The sequence below is a fragment of the Linepithema humile genome, chromosome 5 (assembly GCF_040581485.1).
Source record: "Linepithema humile isolate Giens D197 chromosome 5, Lhum_UNIL_v1.0, whole genome shotgun sequence".
Taxonomy (NCBI): domain Eukaryota; kingdom Metazoa; phylum Arthropoda; class Insecta; order Hymenoptera; family Formicidae; genus Linepithema; species Linepithema humile.
In genome coordinates, this window is record NC_090132.1 from 5,495,040 (window position 1) to 5,515,457 (window position 20,418).

General features: G+C 34.8%; 1 protein-coding gene across 10 annotated transcripts in view; it reads right to left on the minus strand.

Annotated features, from left to right (window-relative positions):
* Positions 1–20,418, minus strand: part of Nmdar2 (NMDA receptor 2) — a 171,112-nt gene that overhangs the window by 28,468 nt on the left and 122,226 nt on the right. For all 10 annotated transcript variants that reach the window (XM_067355732.1, XM_067355737.1, XM_067355735.1 and 7 more), the window contains 4 exons: positions 14,082–14,260; positions 13,377–13,791; positions 11,069–11,252; positions 10,604–10,742 (listed from right to left, as the gene is read on the minus strand). In XM_067355732.1, coding sequence (XP_067211833.1) covers positions 10,604–10,742; positions 11,069–11,252; positions 13,377–13,791; positions 14,082–14,260 — 917 coding nt within the window. The remainder of the gene's footprint in view (positions 1–10,603; positions 10,743–11,068; positions 11,253–13,376; positions 13,792–14,081; positions 14,261–20,418) is intronic.

The following is a 20,418-nucleotide window of genomic DNA, read 5'->3' on the forward strand; positions in this document are numbered from 1 at the left end:
TTTATTCAAAATATTTAGAATGAACAGGACGAAAATTATTCCGCATGGCATCATTACAAAAATTGATAAAGCAGAATTATAATGTAATGTATTACGATGAATTATGAAGTATAAAATTCTTTTACAAAAAATACAAAAATTAACTTCATTGCAGTATTCATTTTAGAATTTTCTTATAAAAATATAATTTTATTTATTTCTTTTTTTAATGCCATAAAAGATACTTTAATACAGTTCTACATACAAATTAATTTTCTTTTTTTTTGCATTTTAAAAAAACGAACTACATTATTTATATTATTTTAAACGCTTTCTTAAATAGATATATATACAATTTGAAATCCTAGAGTATCTATTTGCATCACACTTTATCGATTATTCATTAATTCTCGTGTTGCGCGTTTAATCGAGTGCATTCAAACGCGAATTGATTTGTTCCACACATTCCGAAACGTATTCAAACGAGTAATTTTACGGCGATGTAAACAAGGGACTAAACTAGGCCAGTTTATGTACACTAACATGGGGTTCATTTCCGTCATTGTAAGTCAGTATGCTTTGTCGACGGCCTTTAGCTGTCAAAATTTATTTGACAGTCGTGTACTATGACGAAGAAAATAGGCGGTCGTTATTCATAAAATATAGAGCAACTTTTCGGTAGCGAGGAATCAATAAAACGAAATTGCATTGCTCCAGTATGAGCGTCGTCTAACTTTTGAATATGCAAAGCCTTCGCTGCACTCGGATGCGCTTGGGACATCTACATGTTAGAAACCGATACTGCACAGGGGAGTAGGTTGCACTCCGAGCGTGTCGCGATGAAAATTCATATACACGCCCCGTATACGGCAGTATAATTGTCCACTTTTAATTCTGATTGCCGCGCAAGGATGGAAAAATTAGAACGTGTGACTCTTCGATCAATGTCGGCCGTTCTCTGTGGGAAGGACAGGGATTATCCAAGAGATTCATGTATTCGTAATACAAAAAGTTCGATATATCATGTGTTTTCGGAGTTTCTCGCTTATACGCCCATCAACCGCGCCTCGTGTCTATGAATTAATATTAGGATTCACGCAGATGCCATATTCTATATGTCCCATTATGGGAAATCTCCCATTTATGTCGGAATGATGACAAGCGCGTAATGTATATATGCGTTTATGCGCTAACGTGCGGTTGCTAGATTAACAAAAGTAATGCCAAACTGGATGTAATAAACAAGGGCGTGGAGAAGATACGAAATAGGAAATGATCAGAAATTTCAGAATATGATATCGTGGATATTGCAATAGAAATATAAAATCTGAAAATATAGAATTAAGCAATTATGCATTACGTATTATTTGGATCGAAATGCCTAAAAATGAGTAAATCTAATTTTAATAAATTGAATTTTTTGAACTATAAATAGGAGACCTCACGTCACTTTTGTATTCTTAATTTCATGTGTCTCTAAATCTGCTTGTTTATCTGAAATTACATCTGATTTTAATTCCACTTCCCTGATCATAATTGATAACAGGATAAATAATATTCTGCTCTGCTTTGCTTATTTTCGAGCTTAATTTAAATCGGGGATCGTGATATAATGCGAGTTGGTAAACTGCAGGAAAGACTCGAAAATTAAACTTTCGCTGTGAAATATCTAGCGAAACGTCGTGTGCATTAGCGTCCGCCACAAAGCGCCGGTGATGAATTAATGACTATATTAACATTCTATGAATTAATGAACAGATTATAAGTTCATTACACGACTTGAGATTATACAGTTAACTGTGCCGTGTGATACACTGTAACGTTCTTTGACGTTGGTATTCTCTACCATATTTCTCGTTAAAGCAAATGCACTTTTGACGTGAGACCAACATGAATTTATCGTAAAATTTCATAGAATCTCTTAATTATCGTAGTGCCGTCTAGTGCATCGTTCGCTAATTATAAGTTCCGCTGTGTGCTTAGTTCGTGAAATGTTACTAGTTACATCTTGTTAACCAGTTTATTGCTCCGCGGCAAAGCCTGAACTTCCTAGCACAATAACCATACTAGTTACAGTTATGAGACATTGCAGGTTGACATAGGTATTGAGTATACGTGACAGCTGTCTAAAACGCTAAAAACTATTCTCCGCGTGTTAACACCTTTTTAATTATGTTTATTAATTTCAGTATATTTATATTTTCTCTCTTATGAAGAATTTAAATTAATCTTTCGATATAATTTCACGTGTACAATCAATTTCCAATGTAAACTCTCGCGATTATACCGTATTTATTTCTATTTATCAATTTACTAAAATAAATACAAATATTTACGATAGAAATAATTTTGTCAAAGTTCGCAGAAGTAGAAATTTATAAAAAGAAAAGTTTTGCAATATTTACATGAAGAATTTGTAGAAGCAATTTCATTAAAACAAGGATTTATATGTGCCGAAAAAATTTCAACTTTTATTATTACTTTATTTAAAGTGTTTTTATATGCAAAGTTTTAAGAGACGATAATACTTAGCCACAGACTGAATACCTCCCGGAGAGACATTAGTTTTCATTTAGTTGCGTGGGTCTTAACTTTTCAATTTAACGGGAAACATTCTAACGTGACTTTTGATCATTACTCTCTCTCTCTCTTCCTTAATTTACGACATCCGTTTAAAAATTTAACAATGCGTGGCGCAAAGGTTCACGGAGTAAAAAAGTAAGTCCCGTAAGTCCCGACAACGAAGGATGGAAGAGTTAATTAGCCCACAAGGATTTTGACCGCAACATAAAACCACCACAATAGCCAGTCCCTTCGATAAGCCCGGTCAAGTCAGGGGAAACGGGGATTATGTCGTGCGCTGTACATTGTCCACGTTTTAGCAAAGAGCCGTTTGCAACGATATATCCCACGGCGTTTGGCACGATTCCAGCCGCCCCTTTCGGCCGAAACTCGGTCCTCTAATCTGCAAAACTTCCGGCGTAAATTTTCGTCTAAGAACATCCTTCCCCGGGGAGGGACGACTTTCGAGCTTGCCTGCGGGGAGGGGCGTAGTACCCACGAGGGTGCCTCAATCGAGGAGGCAAATGGAAAAGGACGTAATTCGCGAGACTTGGCAAGAGGAAACGCGTACGTGGTATATATTTCGCTTCGCAGTGCTGCTTCCACCGGAAGTTTAATAAGTTATCGCACTCTAAATTGCCGGCGAGTCGCCGGATTTTTCATATCAAATAAAACCACAAGCGCTGAAATTTCCTGTTGTCCTTTGTTACGGAATTGGGTTTGCGCCGTGTTTGCATTGCAGTGAATCGTTGATCAATTAAAACGATGTTGACCTTTTTACTTGATTAAAGGAAAAATAACAATATTGTTACAAACTTTACACCGCAAGGAGGGAAGAATTTATATCGCGGTTACGCTTTACACAACTAATAAAAATACCAAAGTGTTACAATAATATTCAATATTGATTGTGATAATGTTAAAAACCAAAAGTTTACTTTACACTTTGATAATGTTTTCCGTAATTAATAAACAGTTTAAAGCGAAATAATTTGCTAGCGAATAATTATACTCAATAAATATGTAAATTTATCGCATCTCTATAGAGAAATTTAATGCTACATAAACGTGAAATATTTATTGAACAAGAAATATGTTTATTGTGTGCATGTGTGTGTGTGTGTGTGTGTGCGTGTGTGTGTGTGTTGCGTGTGTGTGTGAGAGAGAGAGGACTCTTTCTGCATTTATACAAATTAGAATCTGCGGTATAATAATTCACAAAGTAATGTGGTTGTAGAAAGGACGGATCGAATATCGCGTGAATAATTGCGATTCTCCCACGTAAGCGCAATAGATCAGTTTGATCAATTTCCCTATTCTCTACCGCACAGCCAATTAACACCATGGATGAGTAAACGGGCGCATCGAATAGCGCTATTCGAGCAATTCCGCTAATTAGCTCGTAACGCTGCACACGCCGCGCGTGTCTTACGTATTCGGGTGCACGCATGTGTCATTGTATACGTACGTACACCACGCATCCGGTGTCAAAAAGCTTTGAATGACCGCGATGATGTATCAGATCAGATGATTAATTCCGGACTCGCACCGTTGCTTCGTTCTCGATAATTGATTAATCATTCATTCTCCGCGTAGAATACACGATCAGTTTTTAGCCGGTGCGCCTGTACTTGCTCATAATACTCATGAAATACTTATTTTATCCTTCGTTCTCAACTGTCAGTAATATTCTGATCTCGCAAAAAGATACAGACAGAAACAGCCCGGTAGTACAGCATTTTCATTAAAGAATTAACAACATGAGAGATTCACAAAGAGTTGATTAATATGTGTGTGTGTGTATGTGTGTGTATCGCATTTGGCATTACATTCGAGCTTTTCACGAGCTTGGCGTGGTACATTCATTATGTGATAATGTTCTGATGTTTGAGATTTCGAAATATACTATAATTTTTGAAAATAAAATTCCCTTAAGAACATTGTGTGTTCGTATAATGAGTATTTATTGGTGCACGGACAAATTGGCTTTTATATTTCTGCATTACATTTGACGAATTCGTTCGGCATTCATTTATTTTATCTTTTGTTCGTTTCGCATAGACATTACATTGAAAAATGCAATTATTTCTCTAATATTCCGGTTCGGTAAATCGTCCATTGTTTGTTGTTTTCTCAGATATGTCATCCTATCCTAATTGATTTTTCTTTCTTGGCACTTTATCCTGTCCGACTTCGCGCCGAGGGTTCCTGCCGAGGCTTCGCGACGTAATCCTTCGGATTGCCGAGGATTCCCGGAATTCATTTTTGTTTGAAAGAATATAGGGCACGGCGAAAAAAAATCGATATGGCCGTGGCGCAAAAATAAAAGTCCGCGTCGGCTGTGAGTTATATCGCGGACTCTCTCCCCTCTTATAGCTTACGCGCTGTAAAAAATCCAAGCGGGGATAACGCGACCATTGTTGCGGATGATACTATCGGGGGCTGGGTAGTGGTCATCGTGGATAGCGAAAATTGATCGGTAACGTTTTGCTAACCTGCAACTGGCTTCGGCAGGCCGTTTAAGGGCTCATCGATATTCAATTTTCGCTCTATTATCGTTATTTGACTATCGAATATCGCAATTCACTGCATGCGTTTTATGTGTACATATCTAAATTGACCAATTAATATCACATAATTGCTAAATGTTATGTATACAATATACAATGCTCCATTTGTTTAAACTGTCTAAAGATAATTGCTAGATTAATTAGTTGTATTGTATTTCAAAATATATCCCATCGTGTATCTCGAAATTTATGCGTGTAATGATAAAAATTATTTTAAATAATTAAATTATACAAATTGATAATAATTATTTTTAGAATCTATAATAATTTTGTGTTAATATTATAAAGTAAAAACTCATCTGCATTTGAGGATATTTTAAAATAAAAATATTTTGCAAATAAAATATTTTTCCAACATATTGGTTACAATCTGCACAACTAGTGCACGAAGAAATATTGATTGCGGGAATATAATTTTTTTTATATCTTCTGCCAATATCTGAGAACAATATACGTTGCCTGAAAGAACGAGAAGAAAGCAATATACAATTTGCTAAAGTTGCCATTTCATCAAACATCGAGTCCAAGGTAAATTGCTCAGCCGTGTTGAAATCCGTACCCTTTGCAATTGCTAAATTACTCACGCATCTCCGACCACTAATTAATGTTTTACTTGCAATTTGCTGTAGATTACGTAAGCTGCCGTTATCCTAGAATCGATTCAAAATGATTCGTAATGATCGAAAAGCATGATAATGAATCTTATCACTTATACAAGATGTAAAAAATATTTATGTAGTTTACTCTTATTTAAATAATGCGATAATTTCTCGAATATTTCAGCTATATAATTTTTAATATTAATGGTGCTTAAGAATTAAATAAACCACGAAACAATGAGTTAAATATTACTATAAAATATTAAGAAATCGGGAACATTTTAATTTAACTAATAATTACATATCTGTGTTATCTTTTTGAAACAACACTAATATTATATTATGGCTCAAAAATCGAAAAACGGAAATATTATTTGTAGAAATATAAAATATTTATATTCCCATAAGAAATATAAAAAATAAACTAAAAATCTTATAAAACAGATAAATCAAATAAATATTTTACAAATTAATAAGACACGGGAAATTGAAGAAACAACAGAAAGTAACGGAGCAGGTTTTCTGAAAATAACTATATTTGTATTGCGCATACTGTGTGATACGGTTTATCTTACAGTGATGCACTTGATGGAGATATGCTTGAAACATCAACTAACAATAAATGGCGAATGTTTGCTGTATGTACGTTTATATGTACAGTTGTTTGTCAGAGTCGCACCGCAGTTATCCTGCCGACGAATGGAACGCGTGCATATTAATTAATTCTAGCTCCAGCTTCCTAAGTGACGACCTAATTTCACACGGTTGCCCGAATACAGGAAGGTCTGGGGTAAACTACGTTCCGGCGAGTTTGGCGCGATTCTTGCGCCGGGAATTGGGATTTAGTGGGTGTACCTAACGTGATTAGCCGATCGGCGCGTTTCACGCGTGTGCCGTTCGCATCGGACGGGCAGACTTTGATCCGATAATCCGCTTATTTTGCAAAGGGCCGACAATTTGGTAGTGAAAACATGCGGGGAGGAAGGAGGGGGAACATGCATATGCTGGAAAATGATGCGTCATCTCGGTATCGTTGAAATTGTGCCATAAACAACAATATTCATCATGCATAAGGATCGGTATCAGAGATAGATTTGCTTTCATCCAAGTTACAGTGCGAATAACTCCGTTCATGAATTCAATAAATTAACGAAGAGCGATTGTCAAAGGAAAGCGTTCTTTGCAAAAAATCTATAATTGAATAAATTTATCAAGAAATATTGCACGGCAATGTGAGATCTTGTATGAAAAATAATTTTACCAAATTTATGATTATGTTGAAAAATTATTATAATACGGTGTTTTCGTAATATCAATTATGCACGGCGCACGATTTCTTTGCGACTTTTAAAGCGATAGTTAAAATCGATTATGCACCCGCTATAAGGATGCGAAACATTTTGTTGCCTTTGAAATTCTAATGAACTTATGATACGGGGCAAGTTGAGTTCAATAGCATTATTTACGTTATGCTGATGTACGTAACACAGTATAGGCCATTAACGTCCTACTCTTCGACATTTTCTATGTAAAGTGCACCATTCTTCTGCTTTTAACAACTTATTTTCATTGATTTCATAAATCAAATTAAAATTTGTAAATATTTCAGATTTTAATTAGGTATATAACACACGTTTCCCTTCATATTTGTGCGATATATTTCTCCTTTGCTGTCAGATCTTACGTAGGAAACGTCAAACTCGACTCCGATATCTTGGTTAATTATTTCTAGCAGCGGAACGGAAGAACGTCACTGTCAGAACACAGAATAAACGGGAATACGGGATCTCAGCGTTCTGTAGTTTACCCGATGATTCGTAGCGATGTGATACAAACGAAAGATATAATTAGAAACGAAACGTCGACGGATGTGATGAAAAACGTTTGTCGAAGCGGCAGGAAATAATCATCCTTTTAAATTAAAAGAAGTAATTAAAATCATGATTCGCATGCATTCGTTGAAGAATCGAAGTAGTTGCGAATGTTGGGATAACAAAGTTTTGAATCTCATCGTGCTGATCGCAGGATATGAAATAAAATTTTATCGTAGCTTTCATTATATGAGACGAGCTAGCTAGCTTGGTAATTGATAATTATATATGTAGAATATTTTAATTATAGCTTTGCTAAAAGATAAGTGTAGATAAATGAATCGCGTGTTAAATGCAATGTTTGAACAAAGATAGTAATTGTGTTTCTTTTATTCATAGGCGCTTAAATATATGTTTATTATTCTGTGTTGAATATTAATTATTACGAAAAAAAAATTTTCTAAAAACATTTCAAAATTAACTGCAGTTATAAATTATAATAATTTATGACGTTATAATAAATAATAATAATAATAATAATAATAATATAATAAATAATAATAATATAATAAATAATAATAATATAATAATTTTGCTTTTTAACTTTATGGAAAAGTTTGTATAAAAAATAAATATTTAGTAAGTACATTTTCAAAGGACAGTGGAATTAATGAATCATAGAAAATTAATCATCTATATATATAGAGAGAGATCTCAAACAGCCTTTAGAATTTGCTCTAAAATGTAGCGGACGTAGTATTCACGCCGAAGTACATTAAAACTTGTTGAGTCATCAAATCCTATAATGAAGTTTACGGAGTTTTCATTGTTAAATTGATTAATGAATAAAATTCCGAAATCCTTTCCGAATTGGAAGTTTCAAACATATTTTAGCTTAATGGTCTTTAATACTATCTTGACATTAATAATTTAAAAATAATTAAAAAGAAGTTTTAAAAAAGATAATTGTTTGAGGAATAATTTTCTCATTACAACTCTATAACAAATCTATAAGATAAATCATCAAATAATATTTATGTATAAGATTTATTAATATATTTTGTCATATTTTTTGTGCTATTCTTGATTCAACATAATTATATAGATCTCCGGAATAAAATAATAGAATAAGGTTATGTCAAGAAATATTATGTAAAGGAGTATTTCAGAGCTGACATCAAGCACAGGAATATTAGAACAATATTTTATCAGAGTACATGCGCTGAGAAGAAACGCCGCTGGCACGGACCATAATATATTATGAATAGCCTGCACAAAGTATATAAGAGCTTTATCAGCTATTCAGCAAAAAATTCATCTTAACGGCAAGCGTATCCTCCACAAATGGCGGATTTACCGAAGCGGATGGATGATAAATTCTTGCCTGTGTCGTCATCGAAATGCCGCGGTTCTCGCGACGCAGGCGTTTCAAACTTTAATGAGGTGACGAAAGAATTTCTCGAATAAAACGGTACGACGAACAAAGATGGATTTATGTCGCGAATGGAACGTCGACAGGTGAAGTTAAACTTTGTCGGCATTTCTGATGGAATTCCTATCAAACTTGCGAAACCTAATACCACCGTTAATGGTTAAAAAGTTACAAAACGATAGTAAAAATCTCAAACAGATGCTCAGCGGCACATTAAGATACGATAATAGCTTTAGAAGAGAAAAAGATAAAAGAAAGAGAAAGAAATCCAAGGTGCTTACTTATTTTTTACTTTCCATCTAAAATGAAGATTTATTTACTATGTGTTTTCGATGAAAAAAAATGTTCTCAATATGATATTTTTGAGAATTTTTATAATGCGCGCGCACACACCAAAGAAATCTCGTAATAATTTTCTCCGTAGCGAAGCATTATGGAATGGTCTTCTTTGTCGCGTACGTGACAATTCTGTTTCTATGAACGAAGGAAGCAAGCGCATTCTGAAATATCTTTCGCGACAATTCATAACGCGATTATGAGCCAAGCCTGACAATTTCTGGAAAGCATCAACGCGTTAGAACGCGCTTTCGCTCGCAGTGGAAATCCAACCAACGAGACTTAGTAGAAATATCCGCTATCGCATTAATTTATTATCGCAGATGGATCGGCGCTGTATTGTGAAAACGATAAAGGATGCGGATTTATAATGAGATCGCTTCGCCGATTAATAAAGCGGTACTTCGTTTGCGGTTCTCCGACGAACATCCGCTCGTTTACGGATGCGATTGCGAAAGGAATATCGCTGGCGACGGACGCAAAAGGAAGCTAAAGTTTACCGCAATTCCGCGGCTCAGCACCGTAAATCCAACGTAGTGAAAGAGACGATCACGGAGTTATATATAGCGCTGTCCCCTTTGAGCCTTTTCGGCAGCAAGGGTGATAAATTCTGCTCTTTTGCTCGATAACGCTTCTTTATTTCGAAGCCACTTCATGCTCAAAAAAGCTCTTTCCCGTATTTTTATGCGTGTTTTTACATTTTTACATTTTCTTTTCTAACAATTTTTGATTTAACAAATTGTTGACTCGGTAAATTTACTTTGCGTTCTGTCTCATACATTTTATCATACCTTTTAATTCGAAGCTTAAAGCTGCGTAAAATATATATTTGCTGATGACAAAGTTAATTCAATTTATAAATGTTCACTCATATTAAAGTATTGTATAATAAATAAAAAGAAATTGTCTTTGATATCGTAATTTGCGTTCTCCATAACACTTTGTAATAATACTTTGTCGGCCAAAACGAAGAAATATCTTGTGCACAACTGCTGTCCGTTTGTGATTTTCCGTACTCGAGATTTTAAAAGAAACTTTTTATAAGAGAAGTTTTTCCCTTCGATGTAAATTTCAATGCAAAATTTATGCAAATGCATGCAAACATCTAAATGCATTAATAGTGCCGCAAAGAAATTTAATGTTTGGCGAAATGGCATTCCAGTCTTAGTTCGGTGCTTTAGTTTAATTATTCGTCCGTCTTTATGCATTTATTTGCGAACGCTGGAAACTGCACCATATCTTCCTGTACGACTAGCAATAGCTTTCGGAAGCTAAAGTTCCGTGGTAGGTAAAGTGCATGCGAAATAACCTTACCTCCTCCCAGACGAGCTGCTTACTAACTCCCGGTCGAAGATTCATAATTTTCAACTCCGCCGCCTTTAACACACCGTCTTGAGTGAACTCGACGTTCGGCTTTCCCTGATCACCTTCAACGGAGACGTTCTTCAAATACCTAAAGAGAATAAGGAATGTGTGTTATAATACATAAAGTCAAAAAACTGAGAGTATATATTTCATAAGAATTATAATTGAAAATACATATTATTCAAAGGCATCAGATAATATAATGTCAATATTTAAAATATCAAATCGTGGAATCAACTCTTGTGGCAAGAGAATAATTATATTCCTGTTTTATAAAATTCTGCAAATTTGCTGTATTAAAGAAAAATCTTCCATAACGAAATTACTCGGACGGAAATTCCGCGAGTCAGAATATTATGCGTGTTTATTCAACAAATACATCTATCTTCATTTCGAAAAATTATGCGAAATTACTTGAAAAATAGATCCCCAGTGCTCCATCGTGATTCACCGGCACCCTCGCAACTCAGCTGTGTGTTCAAACTACGATTTGCATTTTTTGGGTCGTTGACGAAGTCCTCGACACCGTAAGCGTAGACCTTGATTGCCGTTGTAATCTCGCTTACCAAGCTCTCGCTACTTGTATCGAAATGCACGCCTGCAAGAGGAAAAAAAAAGCATTGAAGCGGGTTCGTTAAAGCGATTTCATTACCGGTGGGATTTATGTTGGCTCGCAGGATGATGATCGATTCAATCGTACCAGCGCATAAAGGCAGAGATTTTCAGTATTTTTCACCTTCCTCCGACGATGGTAATCGGATGGAAACGAACGACCAACCGAGCGAGCTTGTAAATAATTCACGAGACACGGATTCTATTTCTCAATATAGAGCTTATTGCTCGGCCTCTTTGATACTAGCGGCCTCGCGCTTGTGGACGTTTACAGAAATTGGATTTTTGCAGTAACTGGGTTCCAACTTGTTCTGGCTTTTGCTTATTCACTTCTAAATAAAGTCGCGGTTCTGTATTAAATATATCTGTCTAAGAAAGGCATGTATCGCATGCCAACAACAAAATATAATTTTGACTTCAAAATAGAATGTATTTGGAAATTTTTATTCTTTATAAACTTTTAATTCTGGACATCAAATATTAAATAATTCGCGTCATTCAAATAAAAAAAAAAAAAGGAAAAATGTATTTTGTAGATATAACGCAATACAAAAGACAAAAAAAATAGGTAACAATTTTTTTTCAATTTCACAATAAATTTTTTCGCGGAAAGCCCAATTGTCATCGTCGATTTTATTTCGCTCTCGAATGTTCGTTTGCCAACTGTCGCTTCTCATATTCGAAGTATATATTTCTTTTTGCCCAGAATTTTCACGAAAAATTTGCACGTGGCAAGACGTTTCATTCGACCAGATTTTCATGCGATATAGTGTGCCAACCATATTTCCATGAATATCGAAAGTGCCAGCGGATGTGAGACGCGAGGATAAATCGATGTATTGCAAGGCCGAGAAATGTCGGCCATTCATGCAACAATTGTCGTGTCTTCTGCTTTCTGTTCGACAACGTAAAAGTCAAATCAATAAAATTTATTTGCATTGTACAAGCATATTTTTAGATGTGATATTTATTGATCGAGGATTCAACGAGAAATTCGTACAAAAAAGAATATCTTAAATGTATCGTTGCACGCGCGCGCGCAATTACCAATTTCGTGAAAACAGCTGGTGAAATGATTTTTTGATTAACTTTTCAACACTTTTTTACATCATCTAAAATAAGCGTAGCTCTAAAAAGTGAACAATGTGCTCGTATAACATCGAGAACAAGCATTCAATGTTTGCAAGCAACGTTTTCTCTGCTCGACATGTGGCATTCATATTTAAAAACGCAAGGTGTTTGCATTCTATATAGCACGAGTTTACCATGTTAAAGTTTTAGCTCAGAGAAATTCAGACGTGAGAGATTCAACTCAAGTTATGTTATTCCATATGGTTCACTGGATGGAATTCGACGAATTTATTTTCCCCTCAAGGATATTCTTGGAAAAATCTTGAGGAAGAAATCAATTTTCTGTTTCCACGATTCTGGTCACGGTGTGAATAACTCTTTCGTCTATCCGAAAAGCTATGTATTTTTCCTGATAAAAGGCATATCCGGAATGTTAACGCATGCATAAACGATGTAAATATTCTCGAATTCACCGCGATGTCTACGTATTCAAAAGAGCTAGCACAAAATAATAAATAAATTTCGAATAAAATCAACGTCAATGATCAACAAAAATTGCTTTTCTCTCGCTGCGAGCGCATACACTGGATTTTATTTTAAATTATAAGTTCAATCATAAAATTAGTTACAAAAATAGCCAAATTGATATGCGGTTAACAATATCATACATTGAAAATATTGTTGCAACAAATGTAACTCGATAAAATTATTAATATCCTTAAAATTTGTGAATATATTTTAGTCAGTGTTCTACAAATTTGTATAATTAATATCAAAATTAAGAGAGGTAGTGGAGAAGATTTTGCAATGTGTAATTTTATAAATACTCGTTGCAGCAAATTTTCATTCAAATTAAAACAATTTAGCTAAAATTGGTTGAACCGTGAATATCTATGCAATAAATGTAAAACATAGTTTATATTAATTTGGCAGAGCAAGATAGCGTCCGTGTACTCGGAGCGATATTTCGCATTTCTATGAATCTACGCTTCCAGCAACCACAAACACGCGAAATTATATGAATAATTTCGTTACTCACCTAACATTCCGACTGGAAACTGGGCGGGTGTCTGCAGATTCTCAATAACGCTCTGCGTGACAACCCACACGTAATTTTCGCCGGTAATTTTGTAGTCTCTGGCATGTTTTAAGATGTTTGTAGCTTCGTCTCTGGTCGAGTACAGTAGCATCACACGAGACTCGCTGTTGACCAGTTCCTGCAGATCGTGCGGTTGAGTGACCAGAACGGCGTTCAGTATAGTGAACTTGAATGTGTCCTGCATGTCGGAGATTCTCTCCCTGACCGCCTGTATGAAGTCGTCGTGACCAGCTATTTGCGAGGTGACTATGCTAAACTGATGCCACTTGTACCTCTCCAGGATACTCAGCATCGCCGCGGTCTGATGTTCCAGTGACGGCGCCAGCTGCAGCTGCAGGCTACTCTGCGATGCTCGCTGCAAACCAAACGCGGGATTTTTACTCGTCATGTGTTTTAAATGTCGACGAAACAGGTGGTCCGACTTTAATTTTAGCTTTAAGTTATAAAAAATTACGGCCAGAACAAACAGGTAAAATTGTGTTATTTAACCGCGCGTTTAATCTCGCGTATTTCAACGTAAGTTAAGAAATTCTTTTAGCGTTGTAAAAAATAAATTTTATCTGCGAGCGCACACAGATATTTTTCGCATGCCAGAGGTATGAGTTTGTAAATTCTTCTCCTTTTTAATTTTTACTTCTGACTCACCCTCTCGAGACCAGAATTATCGGCGTTCCATGCGATCACAGGAATTCCTAGGTAGCCGGCCAATTGAAGAAAGTATTGAGCACTGGCCGTACTGCGTCCGTATTGCTCGTAATTCGTAAGGTATAAGATGGCCGATACGTTCACCGAAAGAAACTCCTTGCAAATCGAGTCTAAGATCGCTGAAACACAAATTATTTTATTATAGATAATAATTCTACTTTAACAAATAGACGCAATAAATAAATATCTAAAATTTTAACTCGTATAAAAATTTTCAAAAATATTTAATTTTGTAGTTTAATATACAATACATTAATATATAATTTTCAGTTATTTCCAAAAATTAAAATTGTATGTATTAATAGAAATAACTTTATATACGCTCATTTTTCCCAATTTTACTCCTACAACCTCACATTTTTATATTTGACCAATAAAAGTAAGTGATTATTGGTAAACAACGGACAATTATTGCGCTTTATGAATCATGACAATGCAGTCAATCAAACGGATCTTTATTTCATTAAAGCAATTAAACGCTGAATGCATTATCGTTCAGCCGCGGGCAAAAGCGGTACGTGTAGTTTTAGTTTTTTACAATGCTCGCCCCAGCCGTGCCGGTATTATTCTTTCCTTTTAGCTCTGTTAAATTTATTTCCGCATCTTTATCAGGCGCACACCCATTTTTCGAACAGTGGAAAGCAAAACGACGACAGACCGTGCACGGATCGTGCTATTCCGACCAGCAATGTAGTCCGACCTGCCTCACGCAGCGACACGCTTGGCCGACTAACCCCTTTCTCGCGTACTCTATTGTTTCTAGATGCGGGATAACTTGAAATTTTGATTTAACTGATTTTCACTTCGTCACGCGGGATTTGTTCTATTTGATTTATCCAAACAGATCTGCAGAAGTTGAATGAAAATTTTCAAAAGCACTTAAGCAAACAACAATGCTTTTGATTGTATTTTGGAATCCTTTATTCTCAAAAAAATGTCAAATTCTTTATTATTTTTAATTCAAAACTAGCATTAATTTTTTATTTTAAGCAGAAATTCGTATTAAACACAATAAATCTGGTATTTATATTGAAATTATTGATCCTGCAATACGGTCCTCTGCTTTGGTACGGTCCATTTCGAAACGTATAAAATGCAACATTTATATCAAATTTTACGGAAATATACAAAAAAATAAACTCCGGTAAGTACAAACAAATACTAAACTGTTTGCTGAAACAGATTAAAGTTATGTATACACCGGAGTTTCAAGCTCTGATTTCAATAGCACAGTGACAAACTAAAATTTTGTAATCAACGAAACGTCCATACATTAACAATAAGCCTGTTTGTTGACAGCGGTTCGAAATTATTTTGCTTTTATGAGAATCGTGCAATTTAAGTGACGTAATCTTCACGCCTGATACCTGCACATTCAATTTGCCAGTGAAAATGTACTCTAGTCTCGAATGATATAACGTTGTTTCATGAAATATGAGCGCTCGCCCCTTCTCCTCCTCCTCCTCCTCCCCCCTTCACACTCTCTATTAAATACCCTACAGAAAATCAATCGCCGTGAAAGAGCTGACTGATCTCAACCGATGTCCGATACAGTCTTTAACGACCACTTCCAATTTTGAAATATCATCTATGGAGTTGTGATTCGGACATCGGTGATTTTTAGATATAAACACGCACATACATATTCATTTAAAAATTGTTAAATTTTTTGGAATAGTTGTAAATACATGAATAAAAATTTCATTGAGATTTTCTCGATAAACTTGATTAAAATGTCGAATAAAAATTAATGATTAATATAGATAATTAAAATATACATAATAATAATTTCATTTTTTATACCAATATCGTGAGATTACGTAATTAATTAATGTGACTTGTAATATAACTACATCAGCATTAGTAAGCAGCATTATTTCAGTATAATGTTAGCGGTTTATTATTCCCAAAGCCGTAACATAATGAACTAATGTTCATAAAGTCTGACATAAAAAAATAGTAAAAAAGATCAAATTGACTACATTGGCATATAATATTATTAATATACGTGATTTATTATTATTTTATCTTTGAAAAATGAAAAGTTGGGTGTGATATTTCTTTGGAGAAAATAACGTTGCCTTTTGGAAAATATGCTCCTACGCGTGGCTCATATGTTGCTATCCACGGAAGCCGCATATTTTGAATCATCACACTAAATTCATATACGTGGCTTCATTTCTCTACACACGTACGTTACACTATGTTTCGAATTAATCAAAATGTAGCATGAATGTAGCAACTAAATCTGTATTAAGGAACGACAAATCAATTAAAGTCCTTTGACCAGAAACTACTTTGTCCGTTCCTGGAATGGATTATAGTCGAGTACCTATGTCGACTATATGTTCGTGATTAGTTAGATCCTACGTACAATAGAGAAAATATTAAATATTAGAAATAGGAAATTTATATTATTTTATTTCAAAACAAGAAAATAAAATGGATTAATGTATCATGAATTAGGAAATAAGAATTAGAACTAATTAATCCGTTTTGTTCTCGTGTTTGAAGTAAAATAATTCCAAATTGCTCTTCCTAATATTTAATATTTATTCTTATTCCTAATATTTTCTCTATTGTTCTTTAGGGCCTTAATGCTCGGGGTATATAGTCTATTAAAACAATTCTTCGACAAATATAGCCAACCACTCGATGCGATAACGCCTTTGGCGATGCTTCTCAGGTAGTATTATATTATTAAAAAATTGTATTTTTAATACAAGCGGATTAATTCAAGCGGATTATAAGATTGAAGTTGTTTATTATGTATTTTAGTCGTGATGGAATTGCGTTCTTATTTATAAGCGGCACTTCTATTATTTTTATCTTAAATTTCTAGTTTCAACACTTTCTTATACATTATATTAGGTTTAATTATGATAAAAATTTTTTTATAACACTACCTTTATATCGAAATCTGTCAATTATACTACAATCCATATTTGAAAACGATAAAGTCTAAAGTGAACGACGGTCTCGGCGATTTAGAACCGCTTATTTTAAACTCTCTCGTCTGTTTACTCTCATCTCGCATTATTAACAAGTAGATTATTTATGGCTTGTTGGTGTTTGGTCTACACCGATAAATGGGTTATTTACGACTTTGCATGTTTCGTGAGAATTAATAATTCCTAATGGGTTTTCGCATATAGCAGCAGATGACATTTAAATTGAATGTGTGGCAGTGGCAAATGTGGCCGCTACTCGTTTCATGCGACAAATGTCATATTAATGTCTGGTTTTATTCAATTCCATAATAGCCGCATCATTTTCTACGCCATTAAATCTTTTTCTCTTGCTATGGATTAGAAAATATTTCGTCATCAAAACTATTAATGTATATAATAATAAAATATCCATGTAATTTAAAGCAGTTTATTAATCAGTAATAATATCAACGTAAATTTTCTCGATTACCGCAATTGAAAGTGTAATTTATCGATTCGGAAGTGTAAAATCAATTTCTTTGGCACAACTACATTTGCCACATTATTCTGAACATGACATTTCCGAACAACTTAACACGCCTAAGTTGTCAATAATAATCGGAACGCAGCTACATGAGCCAGAAATCGGTCGCATTTGTTCCGGCCAATAATTGTCGATACTAATAATGACAATCCTGACAAATCGAGGATTCCGCAAAATTAGCCACAAAGATATTTCGCCAGTAATTATAATATTGGTAATGATTACACTACGGGGACGTTGGCTTGGGAACGCTACCTTGGTTGCTGCGGCTCAACGTTTATACGTCGATAATCGGCTTAACCGCGTATTAATTAATTAGCCAATTTTGAACACATGGAACAAGCTTCTGTAGTTCTATAATCAAAGTATACAAAAGTTTACTTTTATCTACCAGAGTAAATATGAGTATATAAAAATATATCAAAAAGAATCTGTTCTCTTCTGGCTATCTACACAGACATGCCTACTACTGATCACGTCTGACCACGCACTGTCTCATTCTACTAAATGATAAATTTTCTGTATTTGCACGCAATCTTCTATTAAGTCAGTATCTAATTTCGGTCGTATATCACTATGATTGAAGAAAGTGTGCCTTTTTGATTCGTTCTGGTTTGGTTCGCGGTGATAATTCATATCTGAGGGAATTGCGGAAAGATTGAGCGCGATTAAGTGCGTGCCAAGAAACAATTGTAGTACTTGGCACTGTTAACGTGCTGTAAAATCATTTTAACACACGACTAGTGGAATTTAACGAGACAATGAAATATCGGAAATAGTGTAAGAACTTTTTTATGCGTTTAGTCAATGTTTTTTTAATAAAAAGAAAAATGTTTTGCTACGCGACATATTCATTGTTAAAATTATTTAATGTCTACAAAATTTCAGATTATTAATATCTTCTTTTCCTCTTTCAAGTTACAGTATGATAATAACAATAATAATAATATGGAAAATTTGTGTGGAATTAAATATTGCTTTTAAGATAACAATTGTATTGTAAAATAAGCGAGTTAACTTATGTAATTAGGTTAATGGAAATATTATGTAATGTAATACCATAACGTGTGAACGCGTTCTGAAAGGCCGTATTTGCATACGTTGCTATTTAATTATTCTGTTGCGGTCACTCGAGCATTTTTTTATACAAATTTAATATGTGGCAGTCAGTTTATCGTTGGTCGTAAATTCTGAAGTTTTTACATAATTAAAATACGTCCAAGGAAGATTCGGCGCCTCATGCCACGATGAAATCCGAACGGTTAATGCGCGACGTCATGTTTTTCAAACTTTCTTGCTGTAAAGTACAAATTGACGATGGAAGTTTAATTGAATGCACTGAACGCGCGTCCTAAGTAAATATATTAGTCTTGAAGCTTCCGCACGTGGCGTTTTCGAAACTAATGAAAGTTGATCACAGTTAAACAACACGAGCTGAATCGATAATTACTTAATCGATAATCCTAGTTATTTAAACTTATTGTAATTTAAATATGTCTCTCAAATTAATCACCATCACTGATGTAGAATAATTTGATCATTTATTTGCTGTCGTTAATGTTCTTTTTAAAGAATTTCTTTAGAAATAGATTGGAATTGCATTTTAATTTATTTCAAATACATTGAAATATTGTGATAAATTGATTAACCAGACCGATTGCTTTTTACATTATTGGATAACAATCATTTTAAGAAAAGAAAAATAAACCGCAATGAAAATCTAATCACGTACAACGAATATATTCGGTGCAATTTTTAGAAAACGCTGCAGAAATTGCTCCATGACTGTTCAAGTATTAATAATGTGATTGTTTCTTGTCATGCTACCTTTCTTCCATATCAGCTGGAAGAAGGTGAATTAAAGTTCACCGCGTCGTTGGTTACCTTAAAGTTGTACGATCGCAATTGCTTTGTAAACATTACGATTGGAACAGCTAGCGTGCTCTCCAAATATAAGATGGGGAAGGAAATTTCCGTTGTGAGAATCATATACCGGGTGGTAGGAAACACACCGATATCGGCTCTTCGCTGTCGTCACGGACGTGTGGGTTAAGCTTGAAATATTGGCTCCCCGGGACATCTTTCAGTTGTGAGAGAAACGCATCGCGCCAATGTTAATTCCGACAGATCGTACATCACCCACACGAGGAATAGCGCACCGAGAAATATTTCCCGCGGCGAAATCTTCCCGGCCAATGTTGTCAGAGGGGAAATTACGAGAGAATCCGCGCGCAGTGTTTGCTCGACAATGTTCGCACAACGCGAACAGACTTCAAACACTACCGAATAATGGAAAGAAATATTGCGACAACAGCAGCGAAAGCAATCTTATTTCTAAATTTATTATTATTGTTGAAGCTTCGGAAAACACTGATGTAGAAGTGCATCGCTTAAAATCTGTTTATCAAAAATACGTATGTATTGTGCTGCAAATGTTGCCACCGTATTATTCAGTTTTCGCGTTATTACCCTGCCATGTTGTGTTGCCGATATTAATGAGAAGCTATGGTGATAAGAACCTAAGTTTAGCGTCGCATTGGTGTACACCTTATTACCTCGCAATGTCGCCCATTATATACGCAAAGCAAGCAGCTGTTTCACCTCGCGCGCGGCGGTTTATTTACCTGTTAAAGCCATTAGGCTTCACCAAGTCGATGTCAGTGCACTAATATTTATCTTTTAGATTTGTATAAATCTTTTAATCTCAACCTCACATCAATTAAGAAAATATAATATTAAACATAATAAAGTAAAATTACGAGTAAAAATGAAAATGGAGAGGTATATTTATGCCATCAAGAGA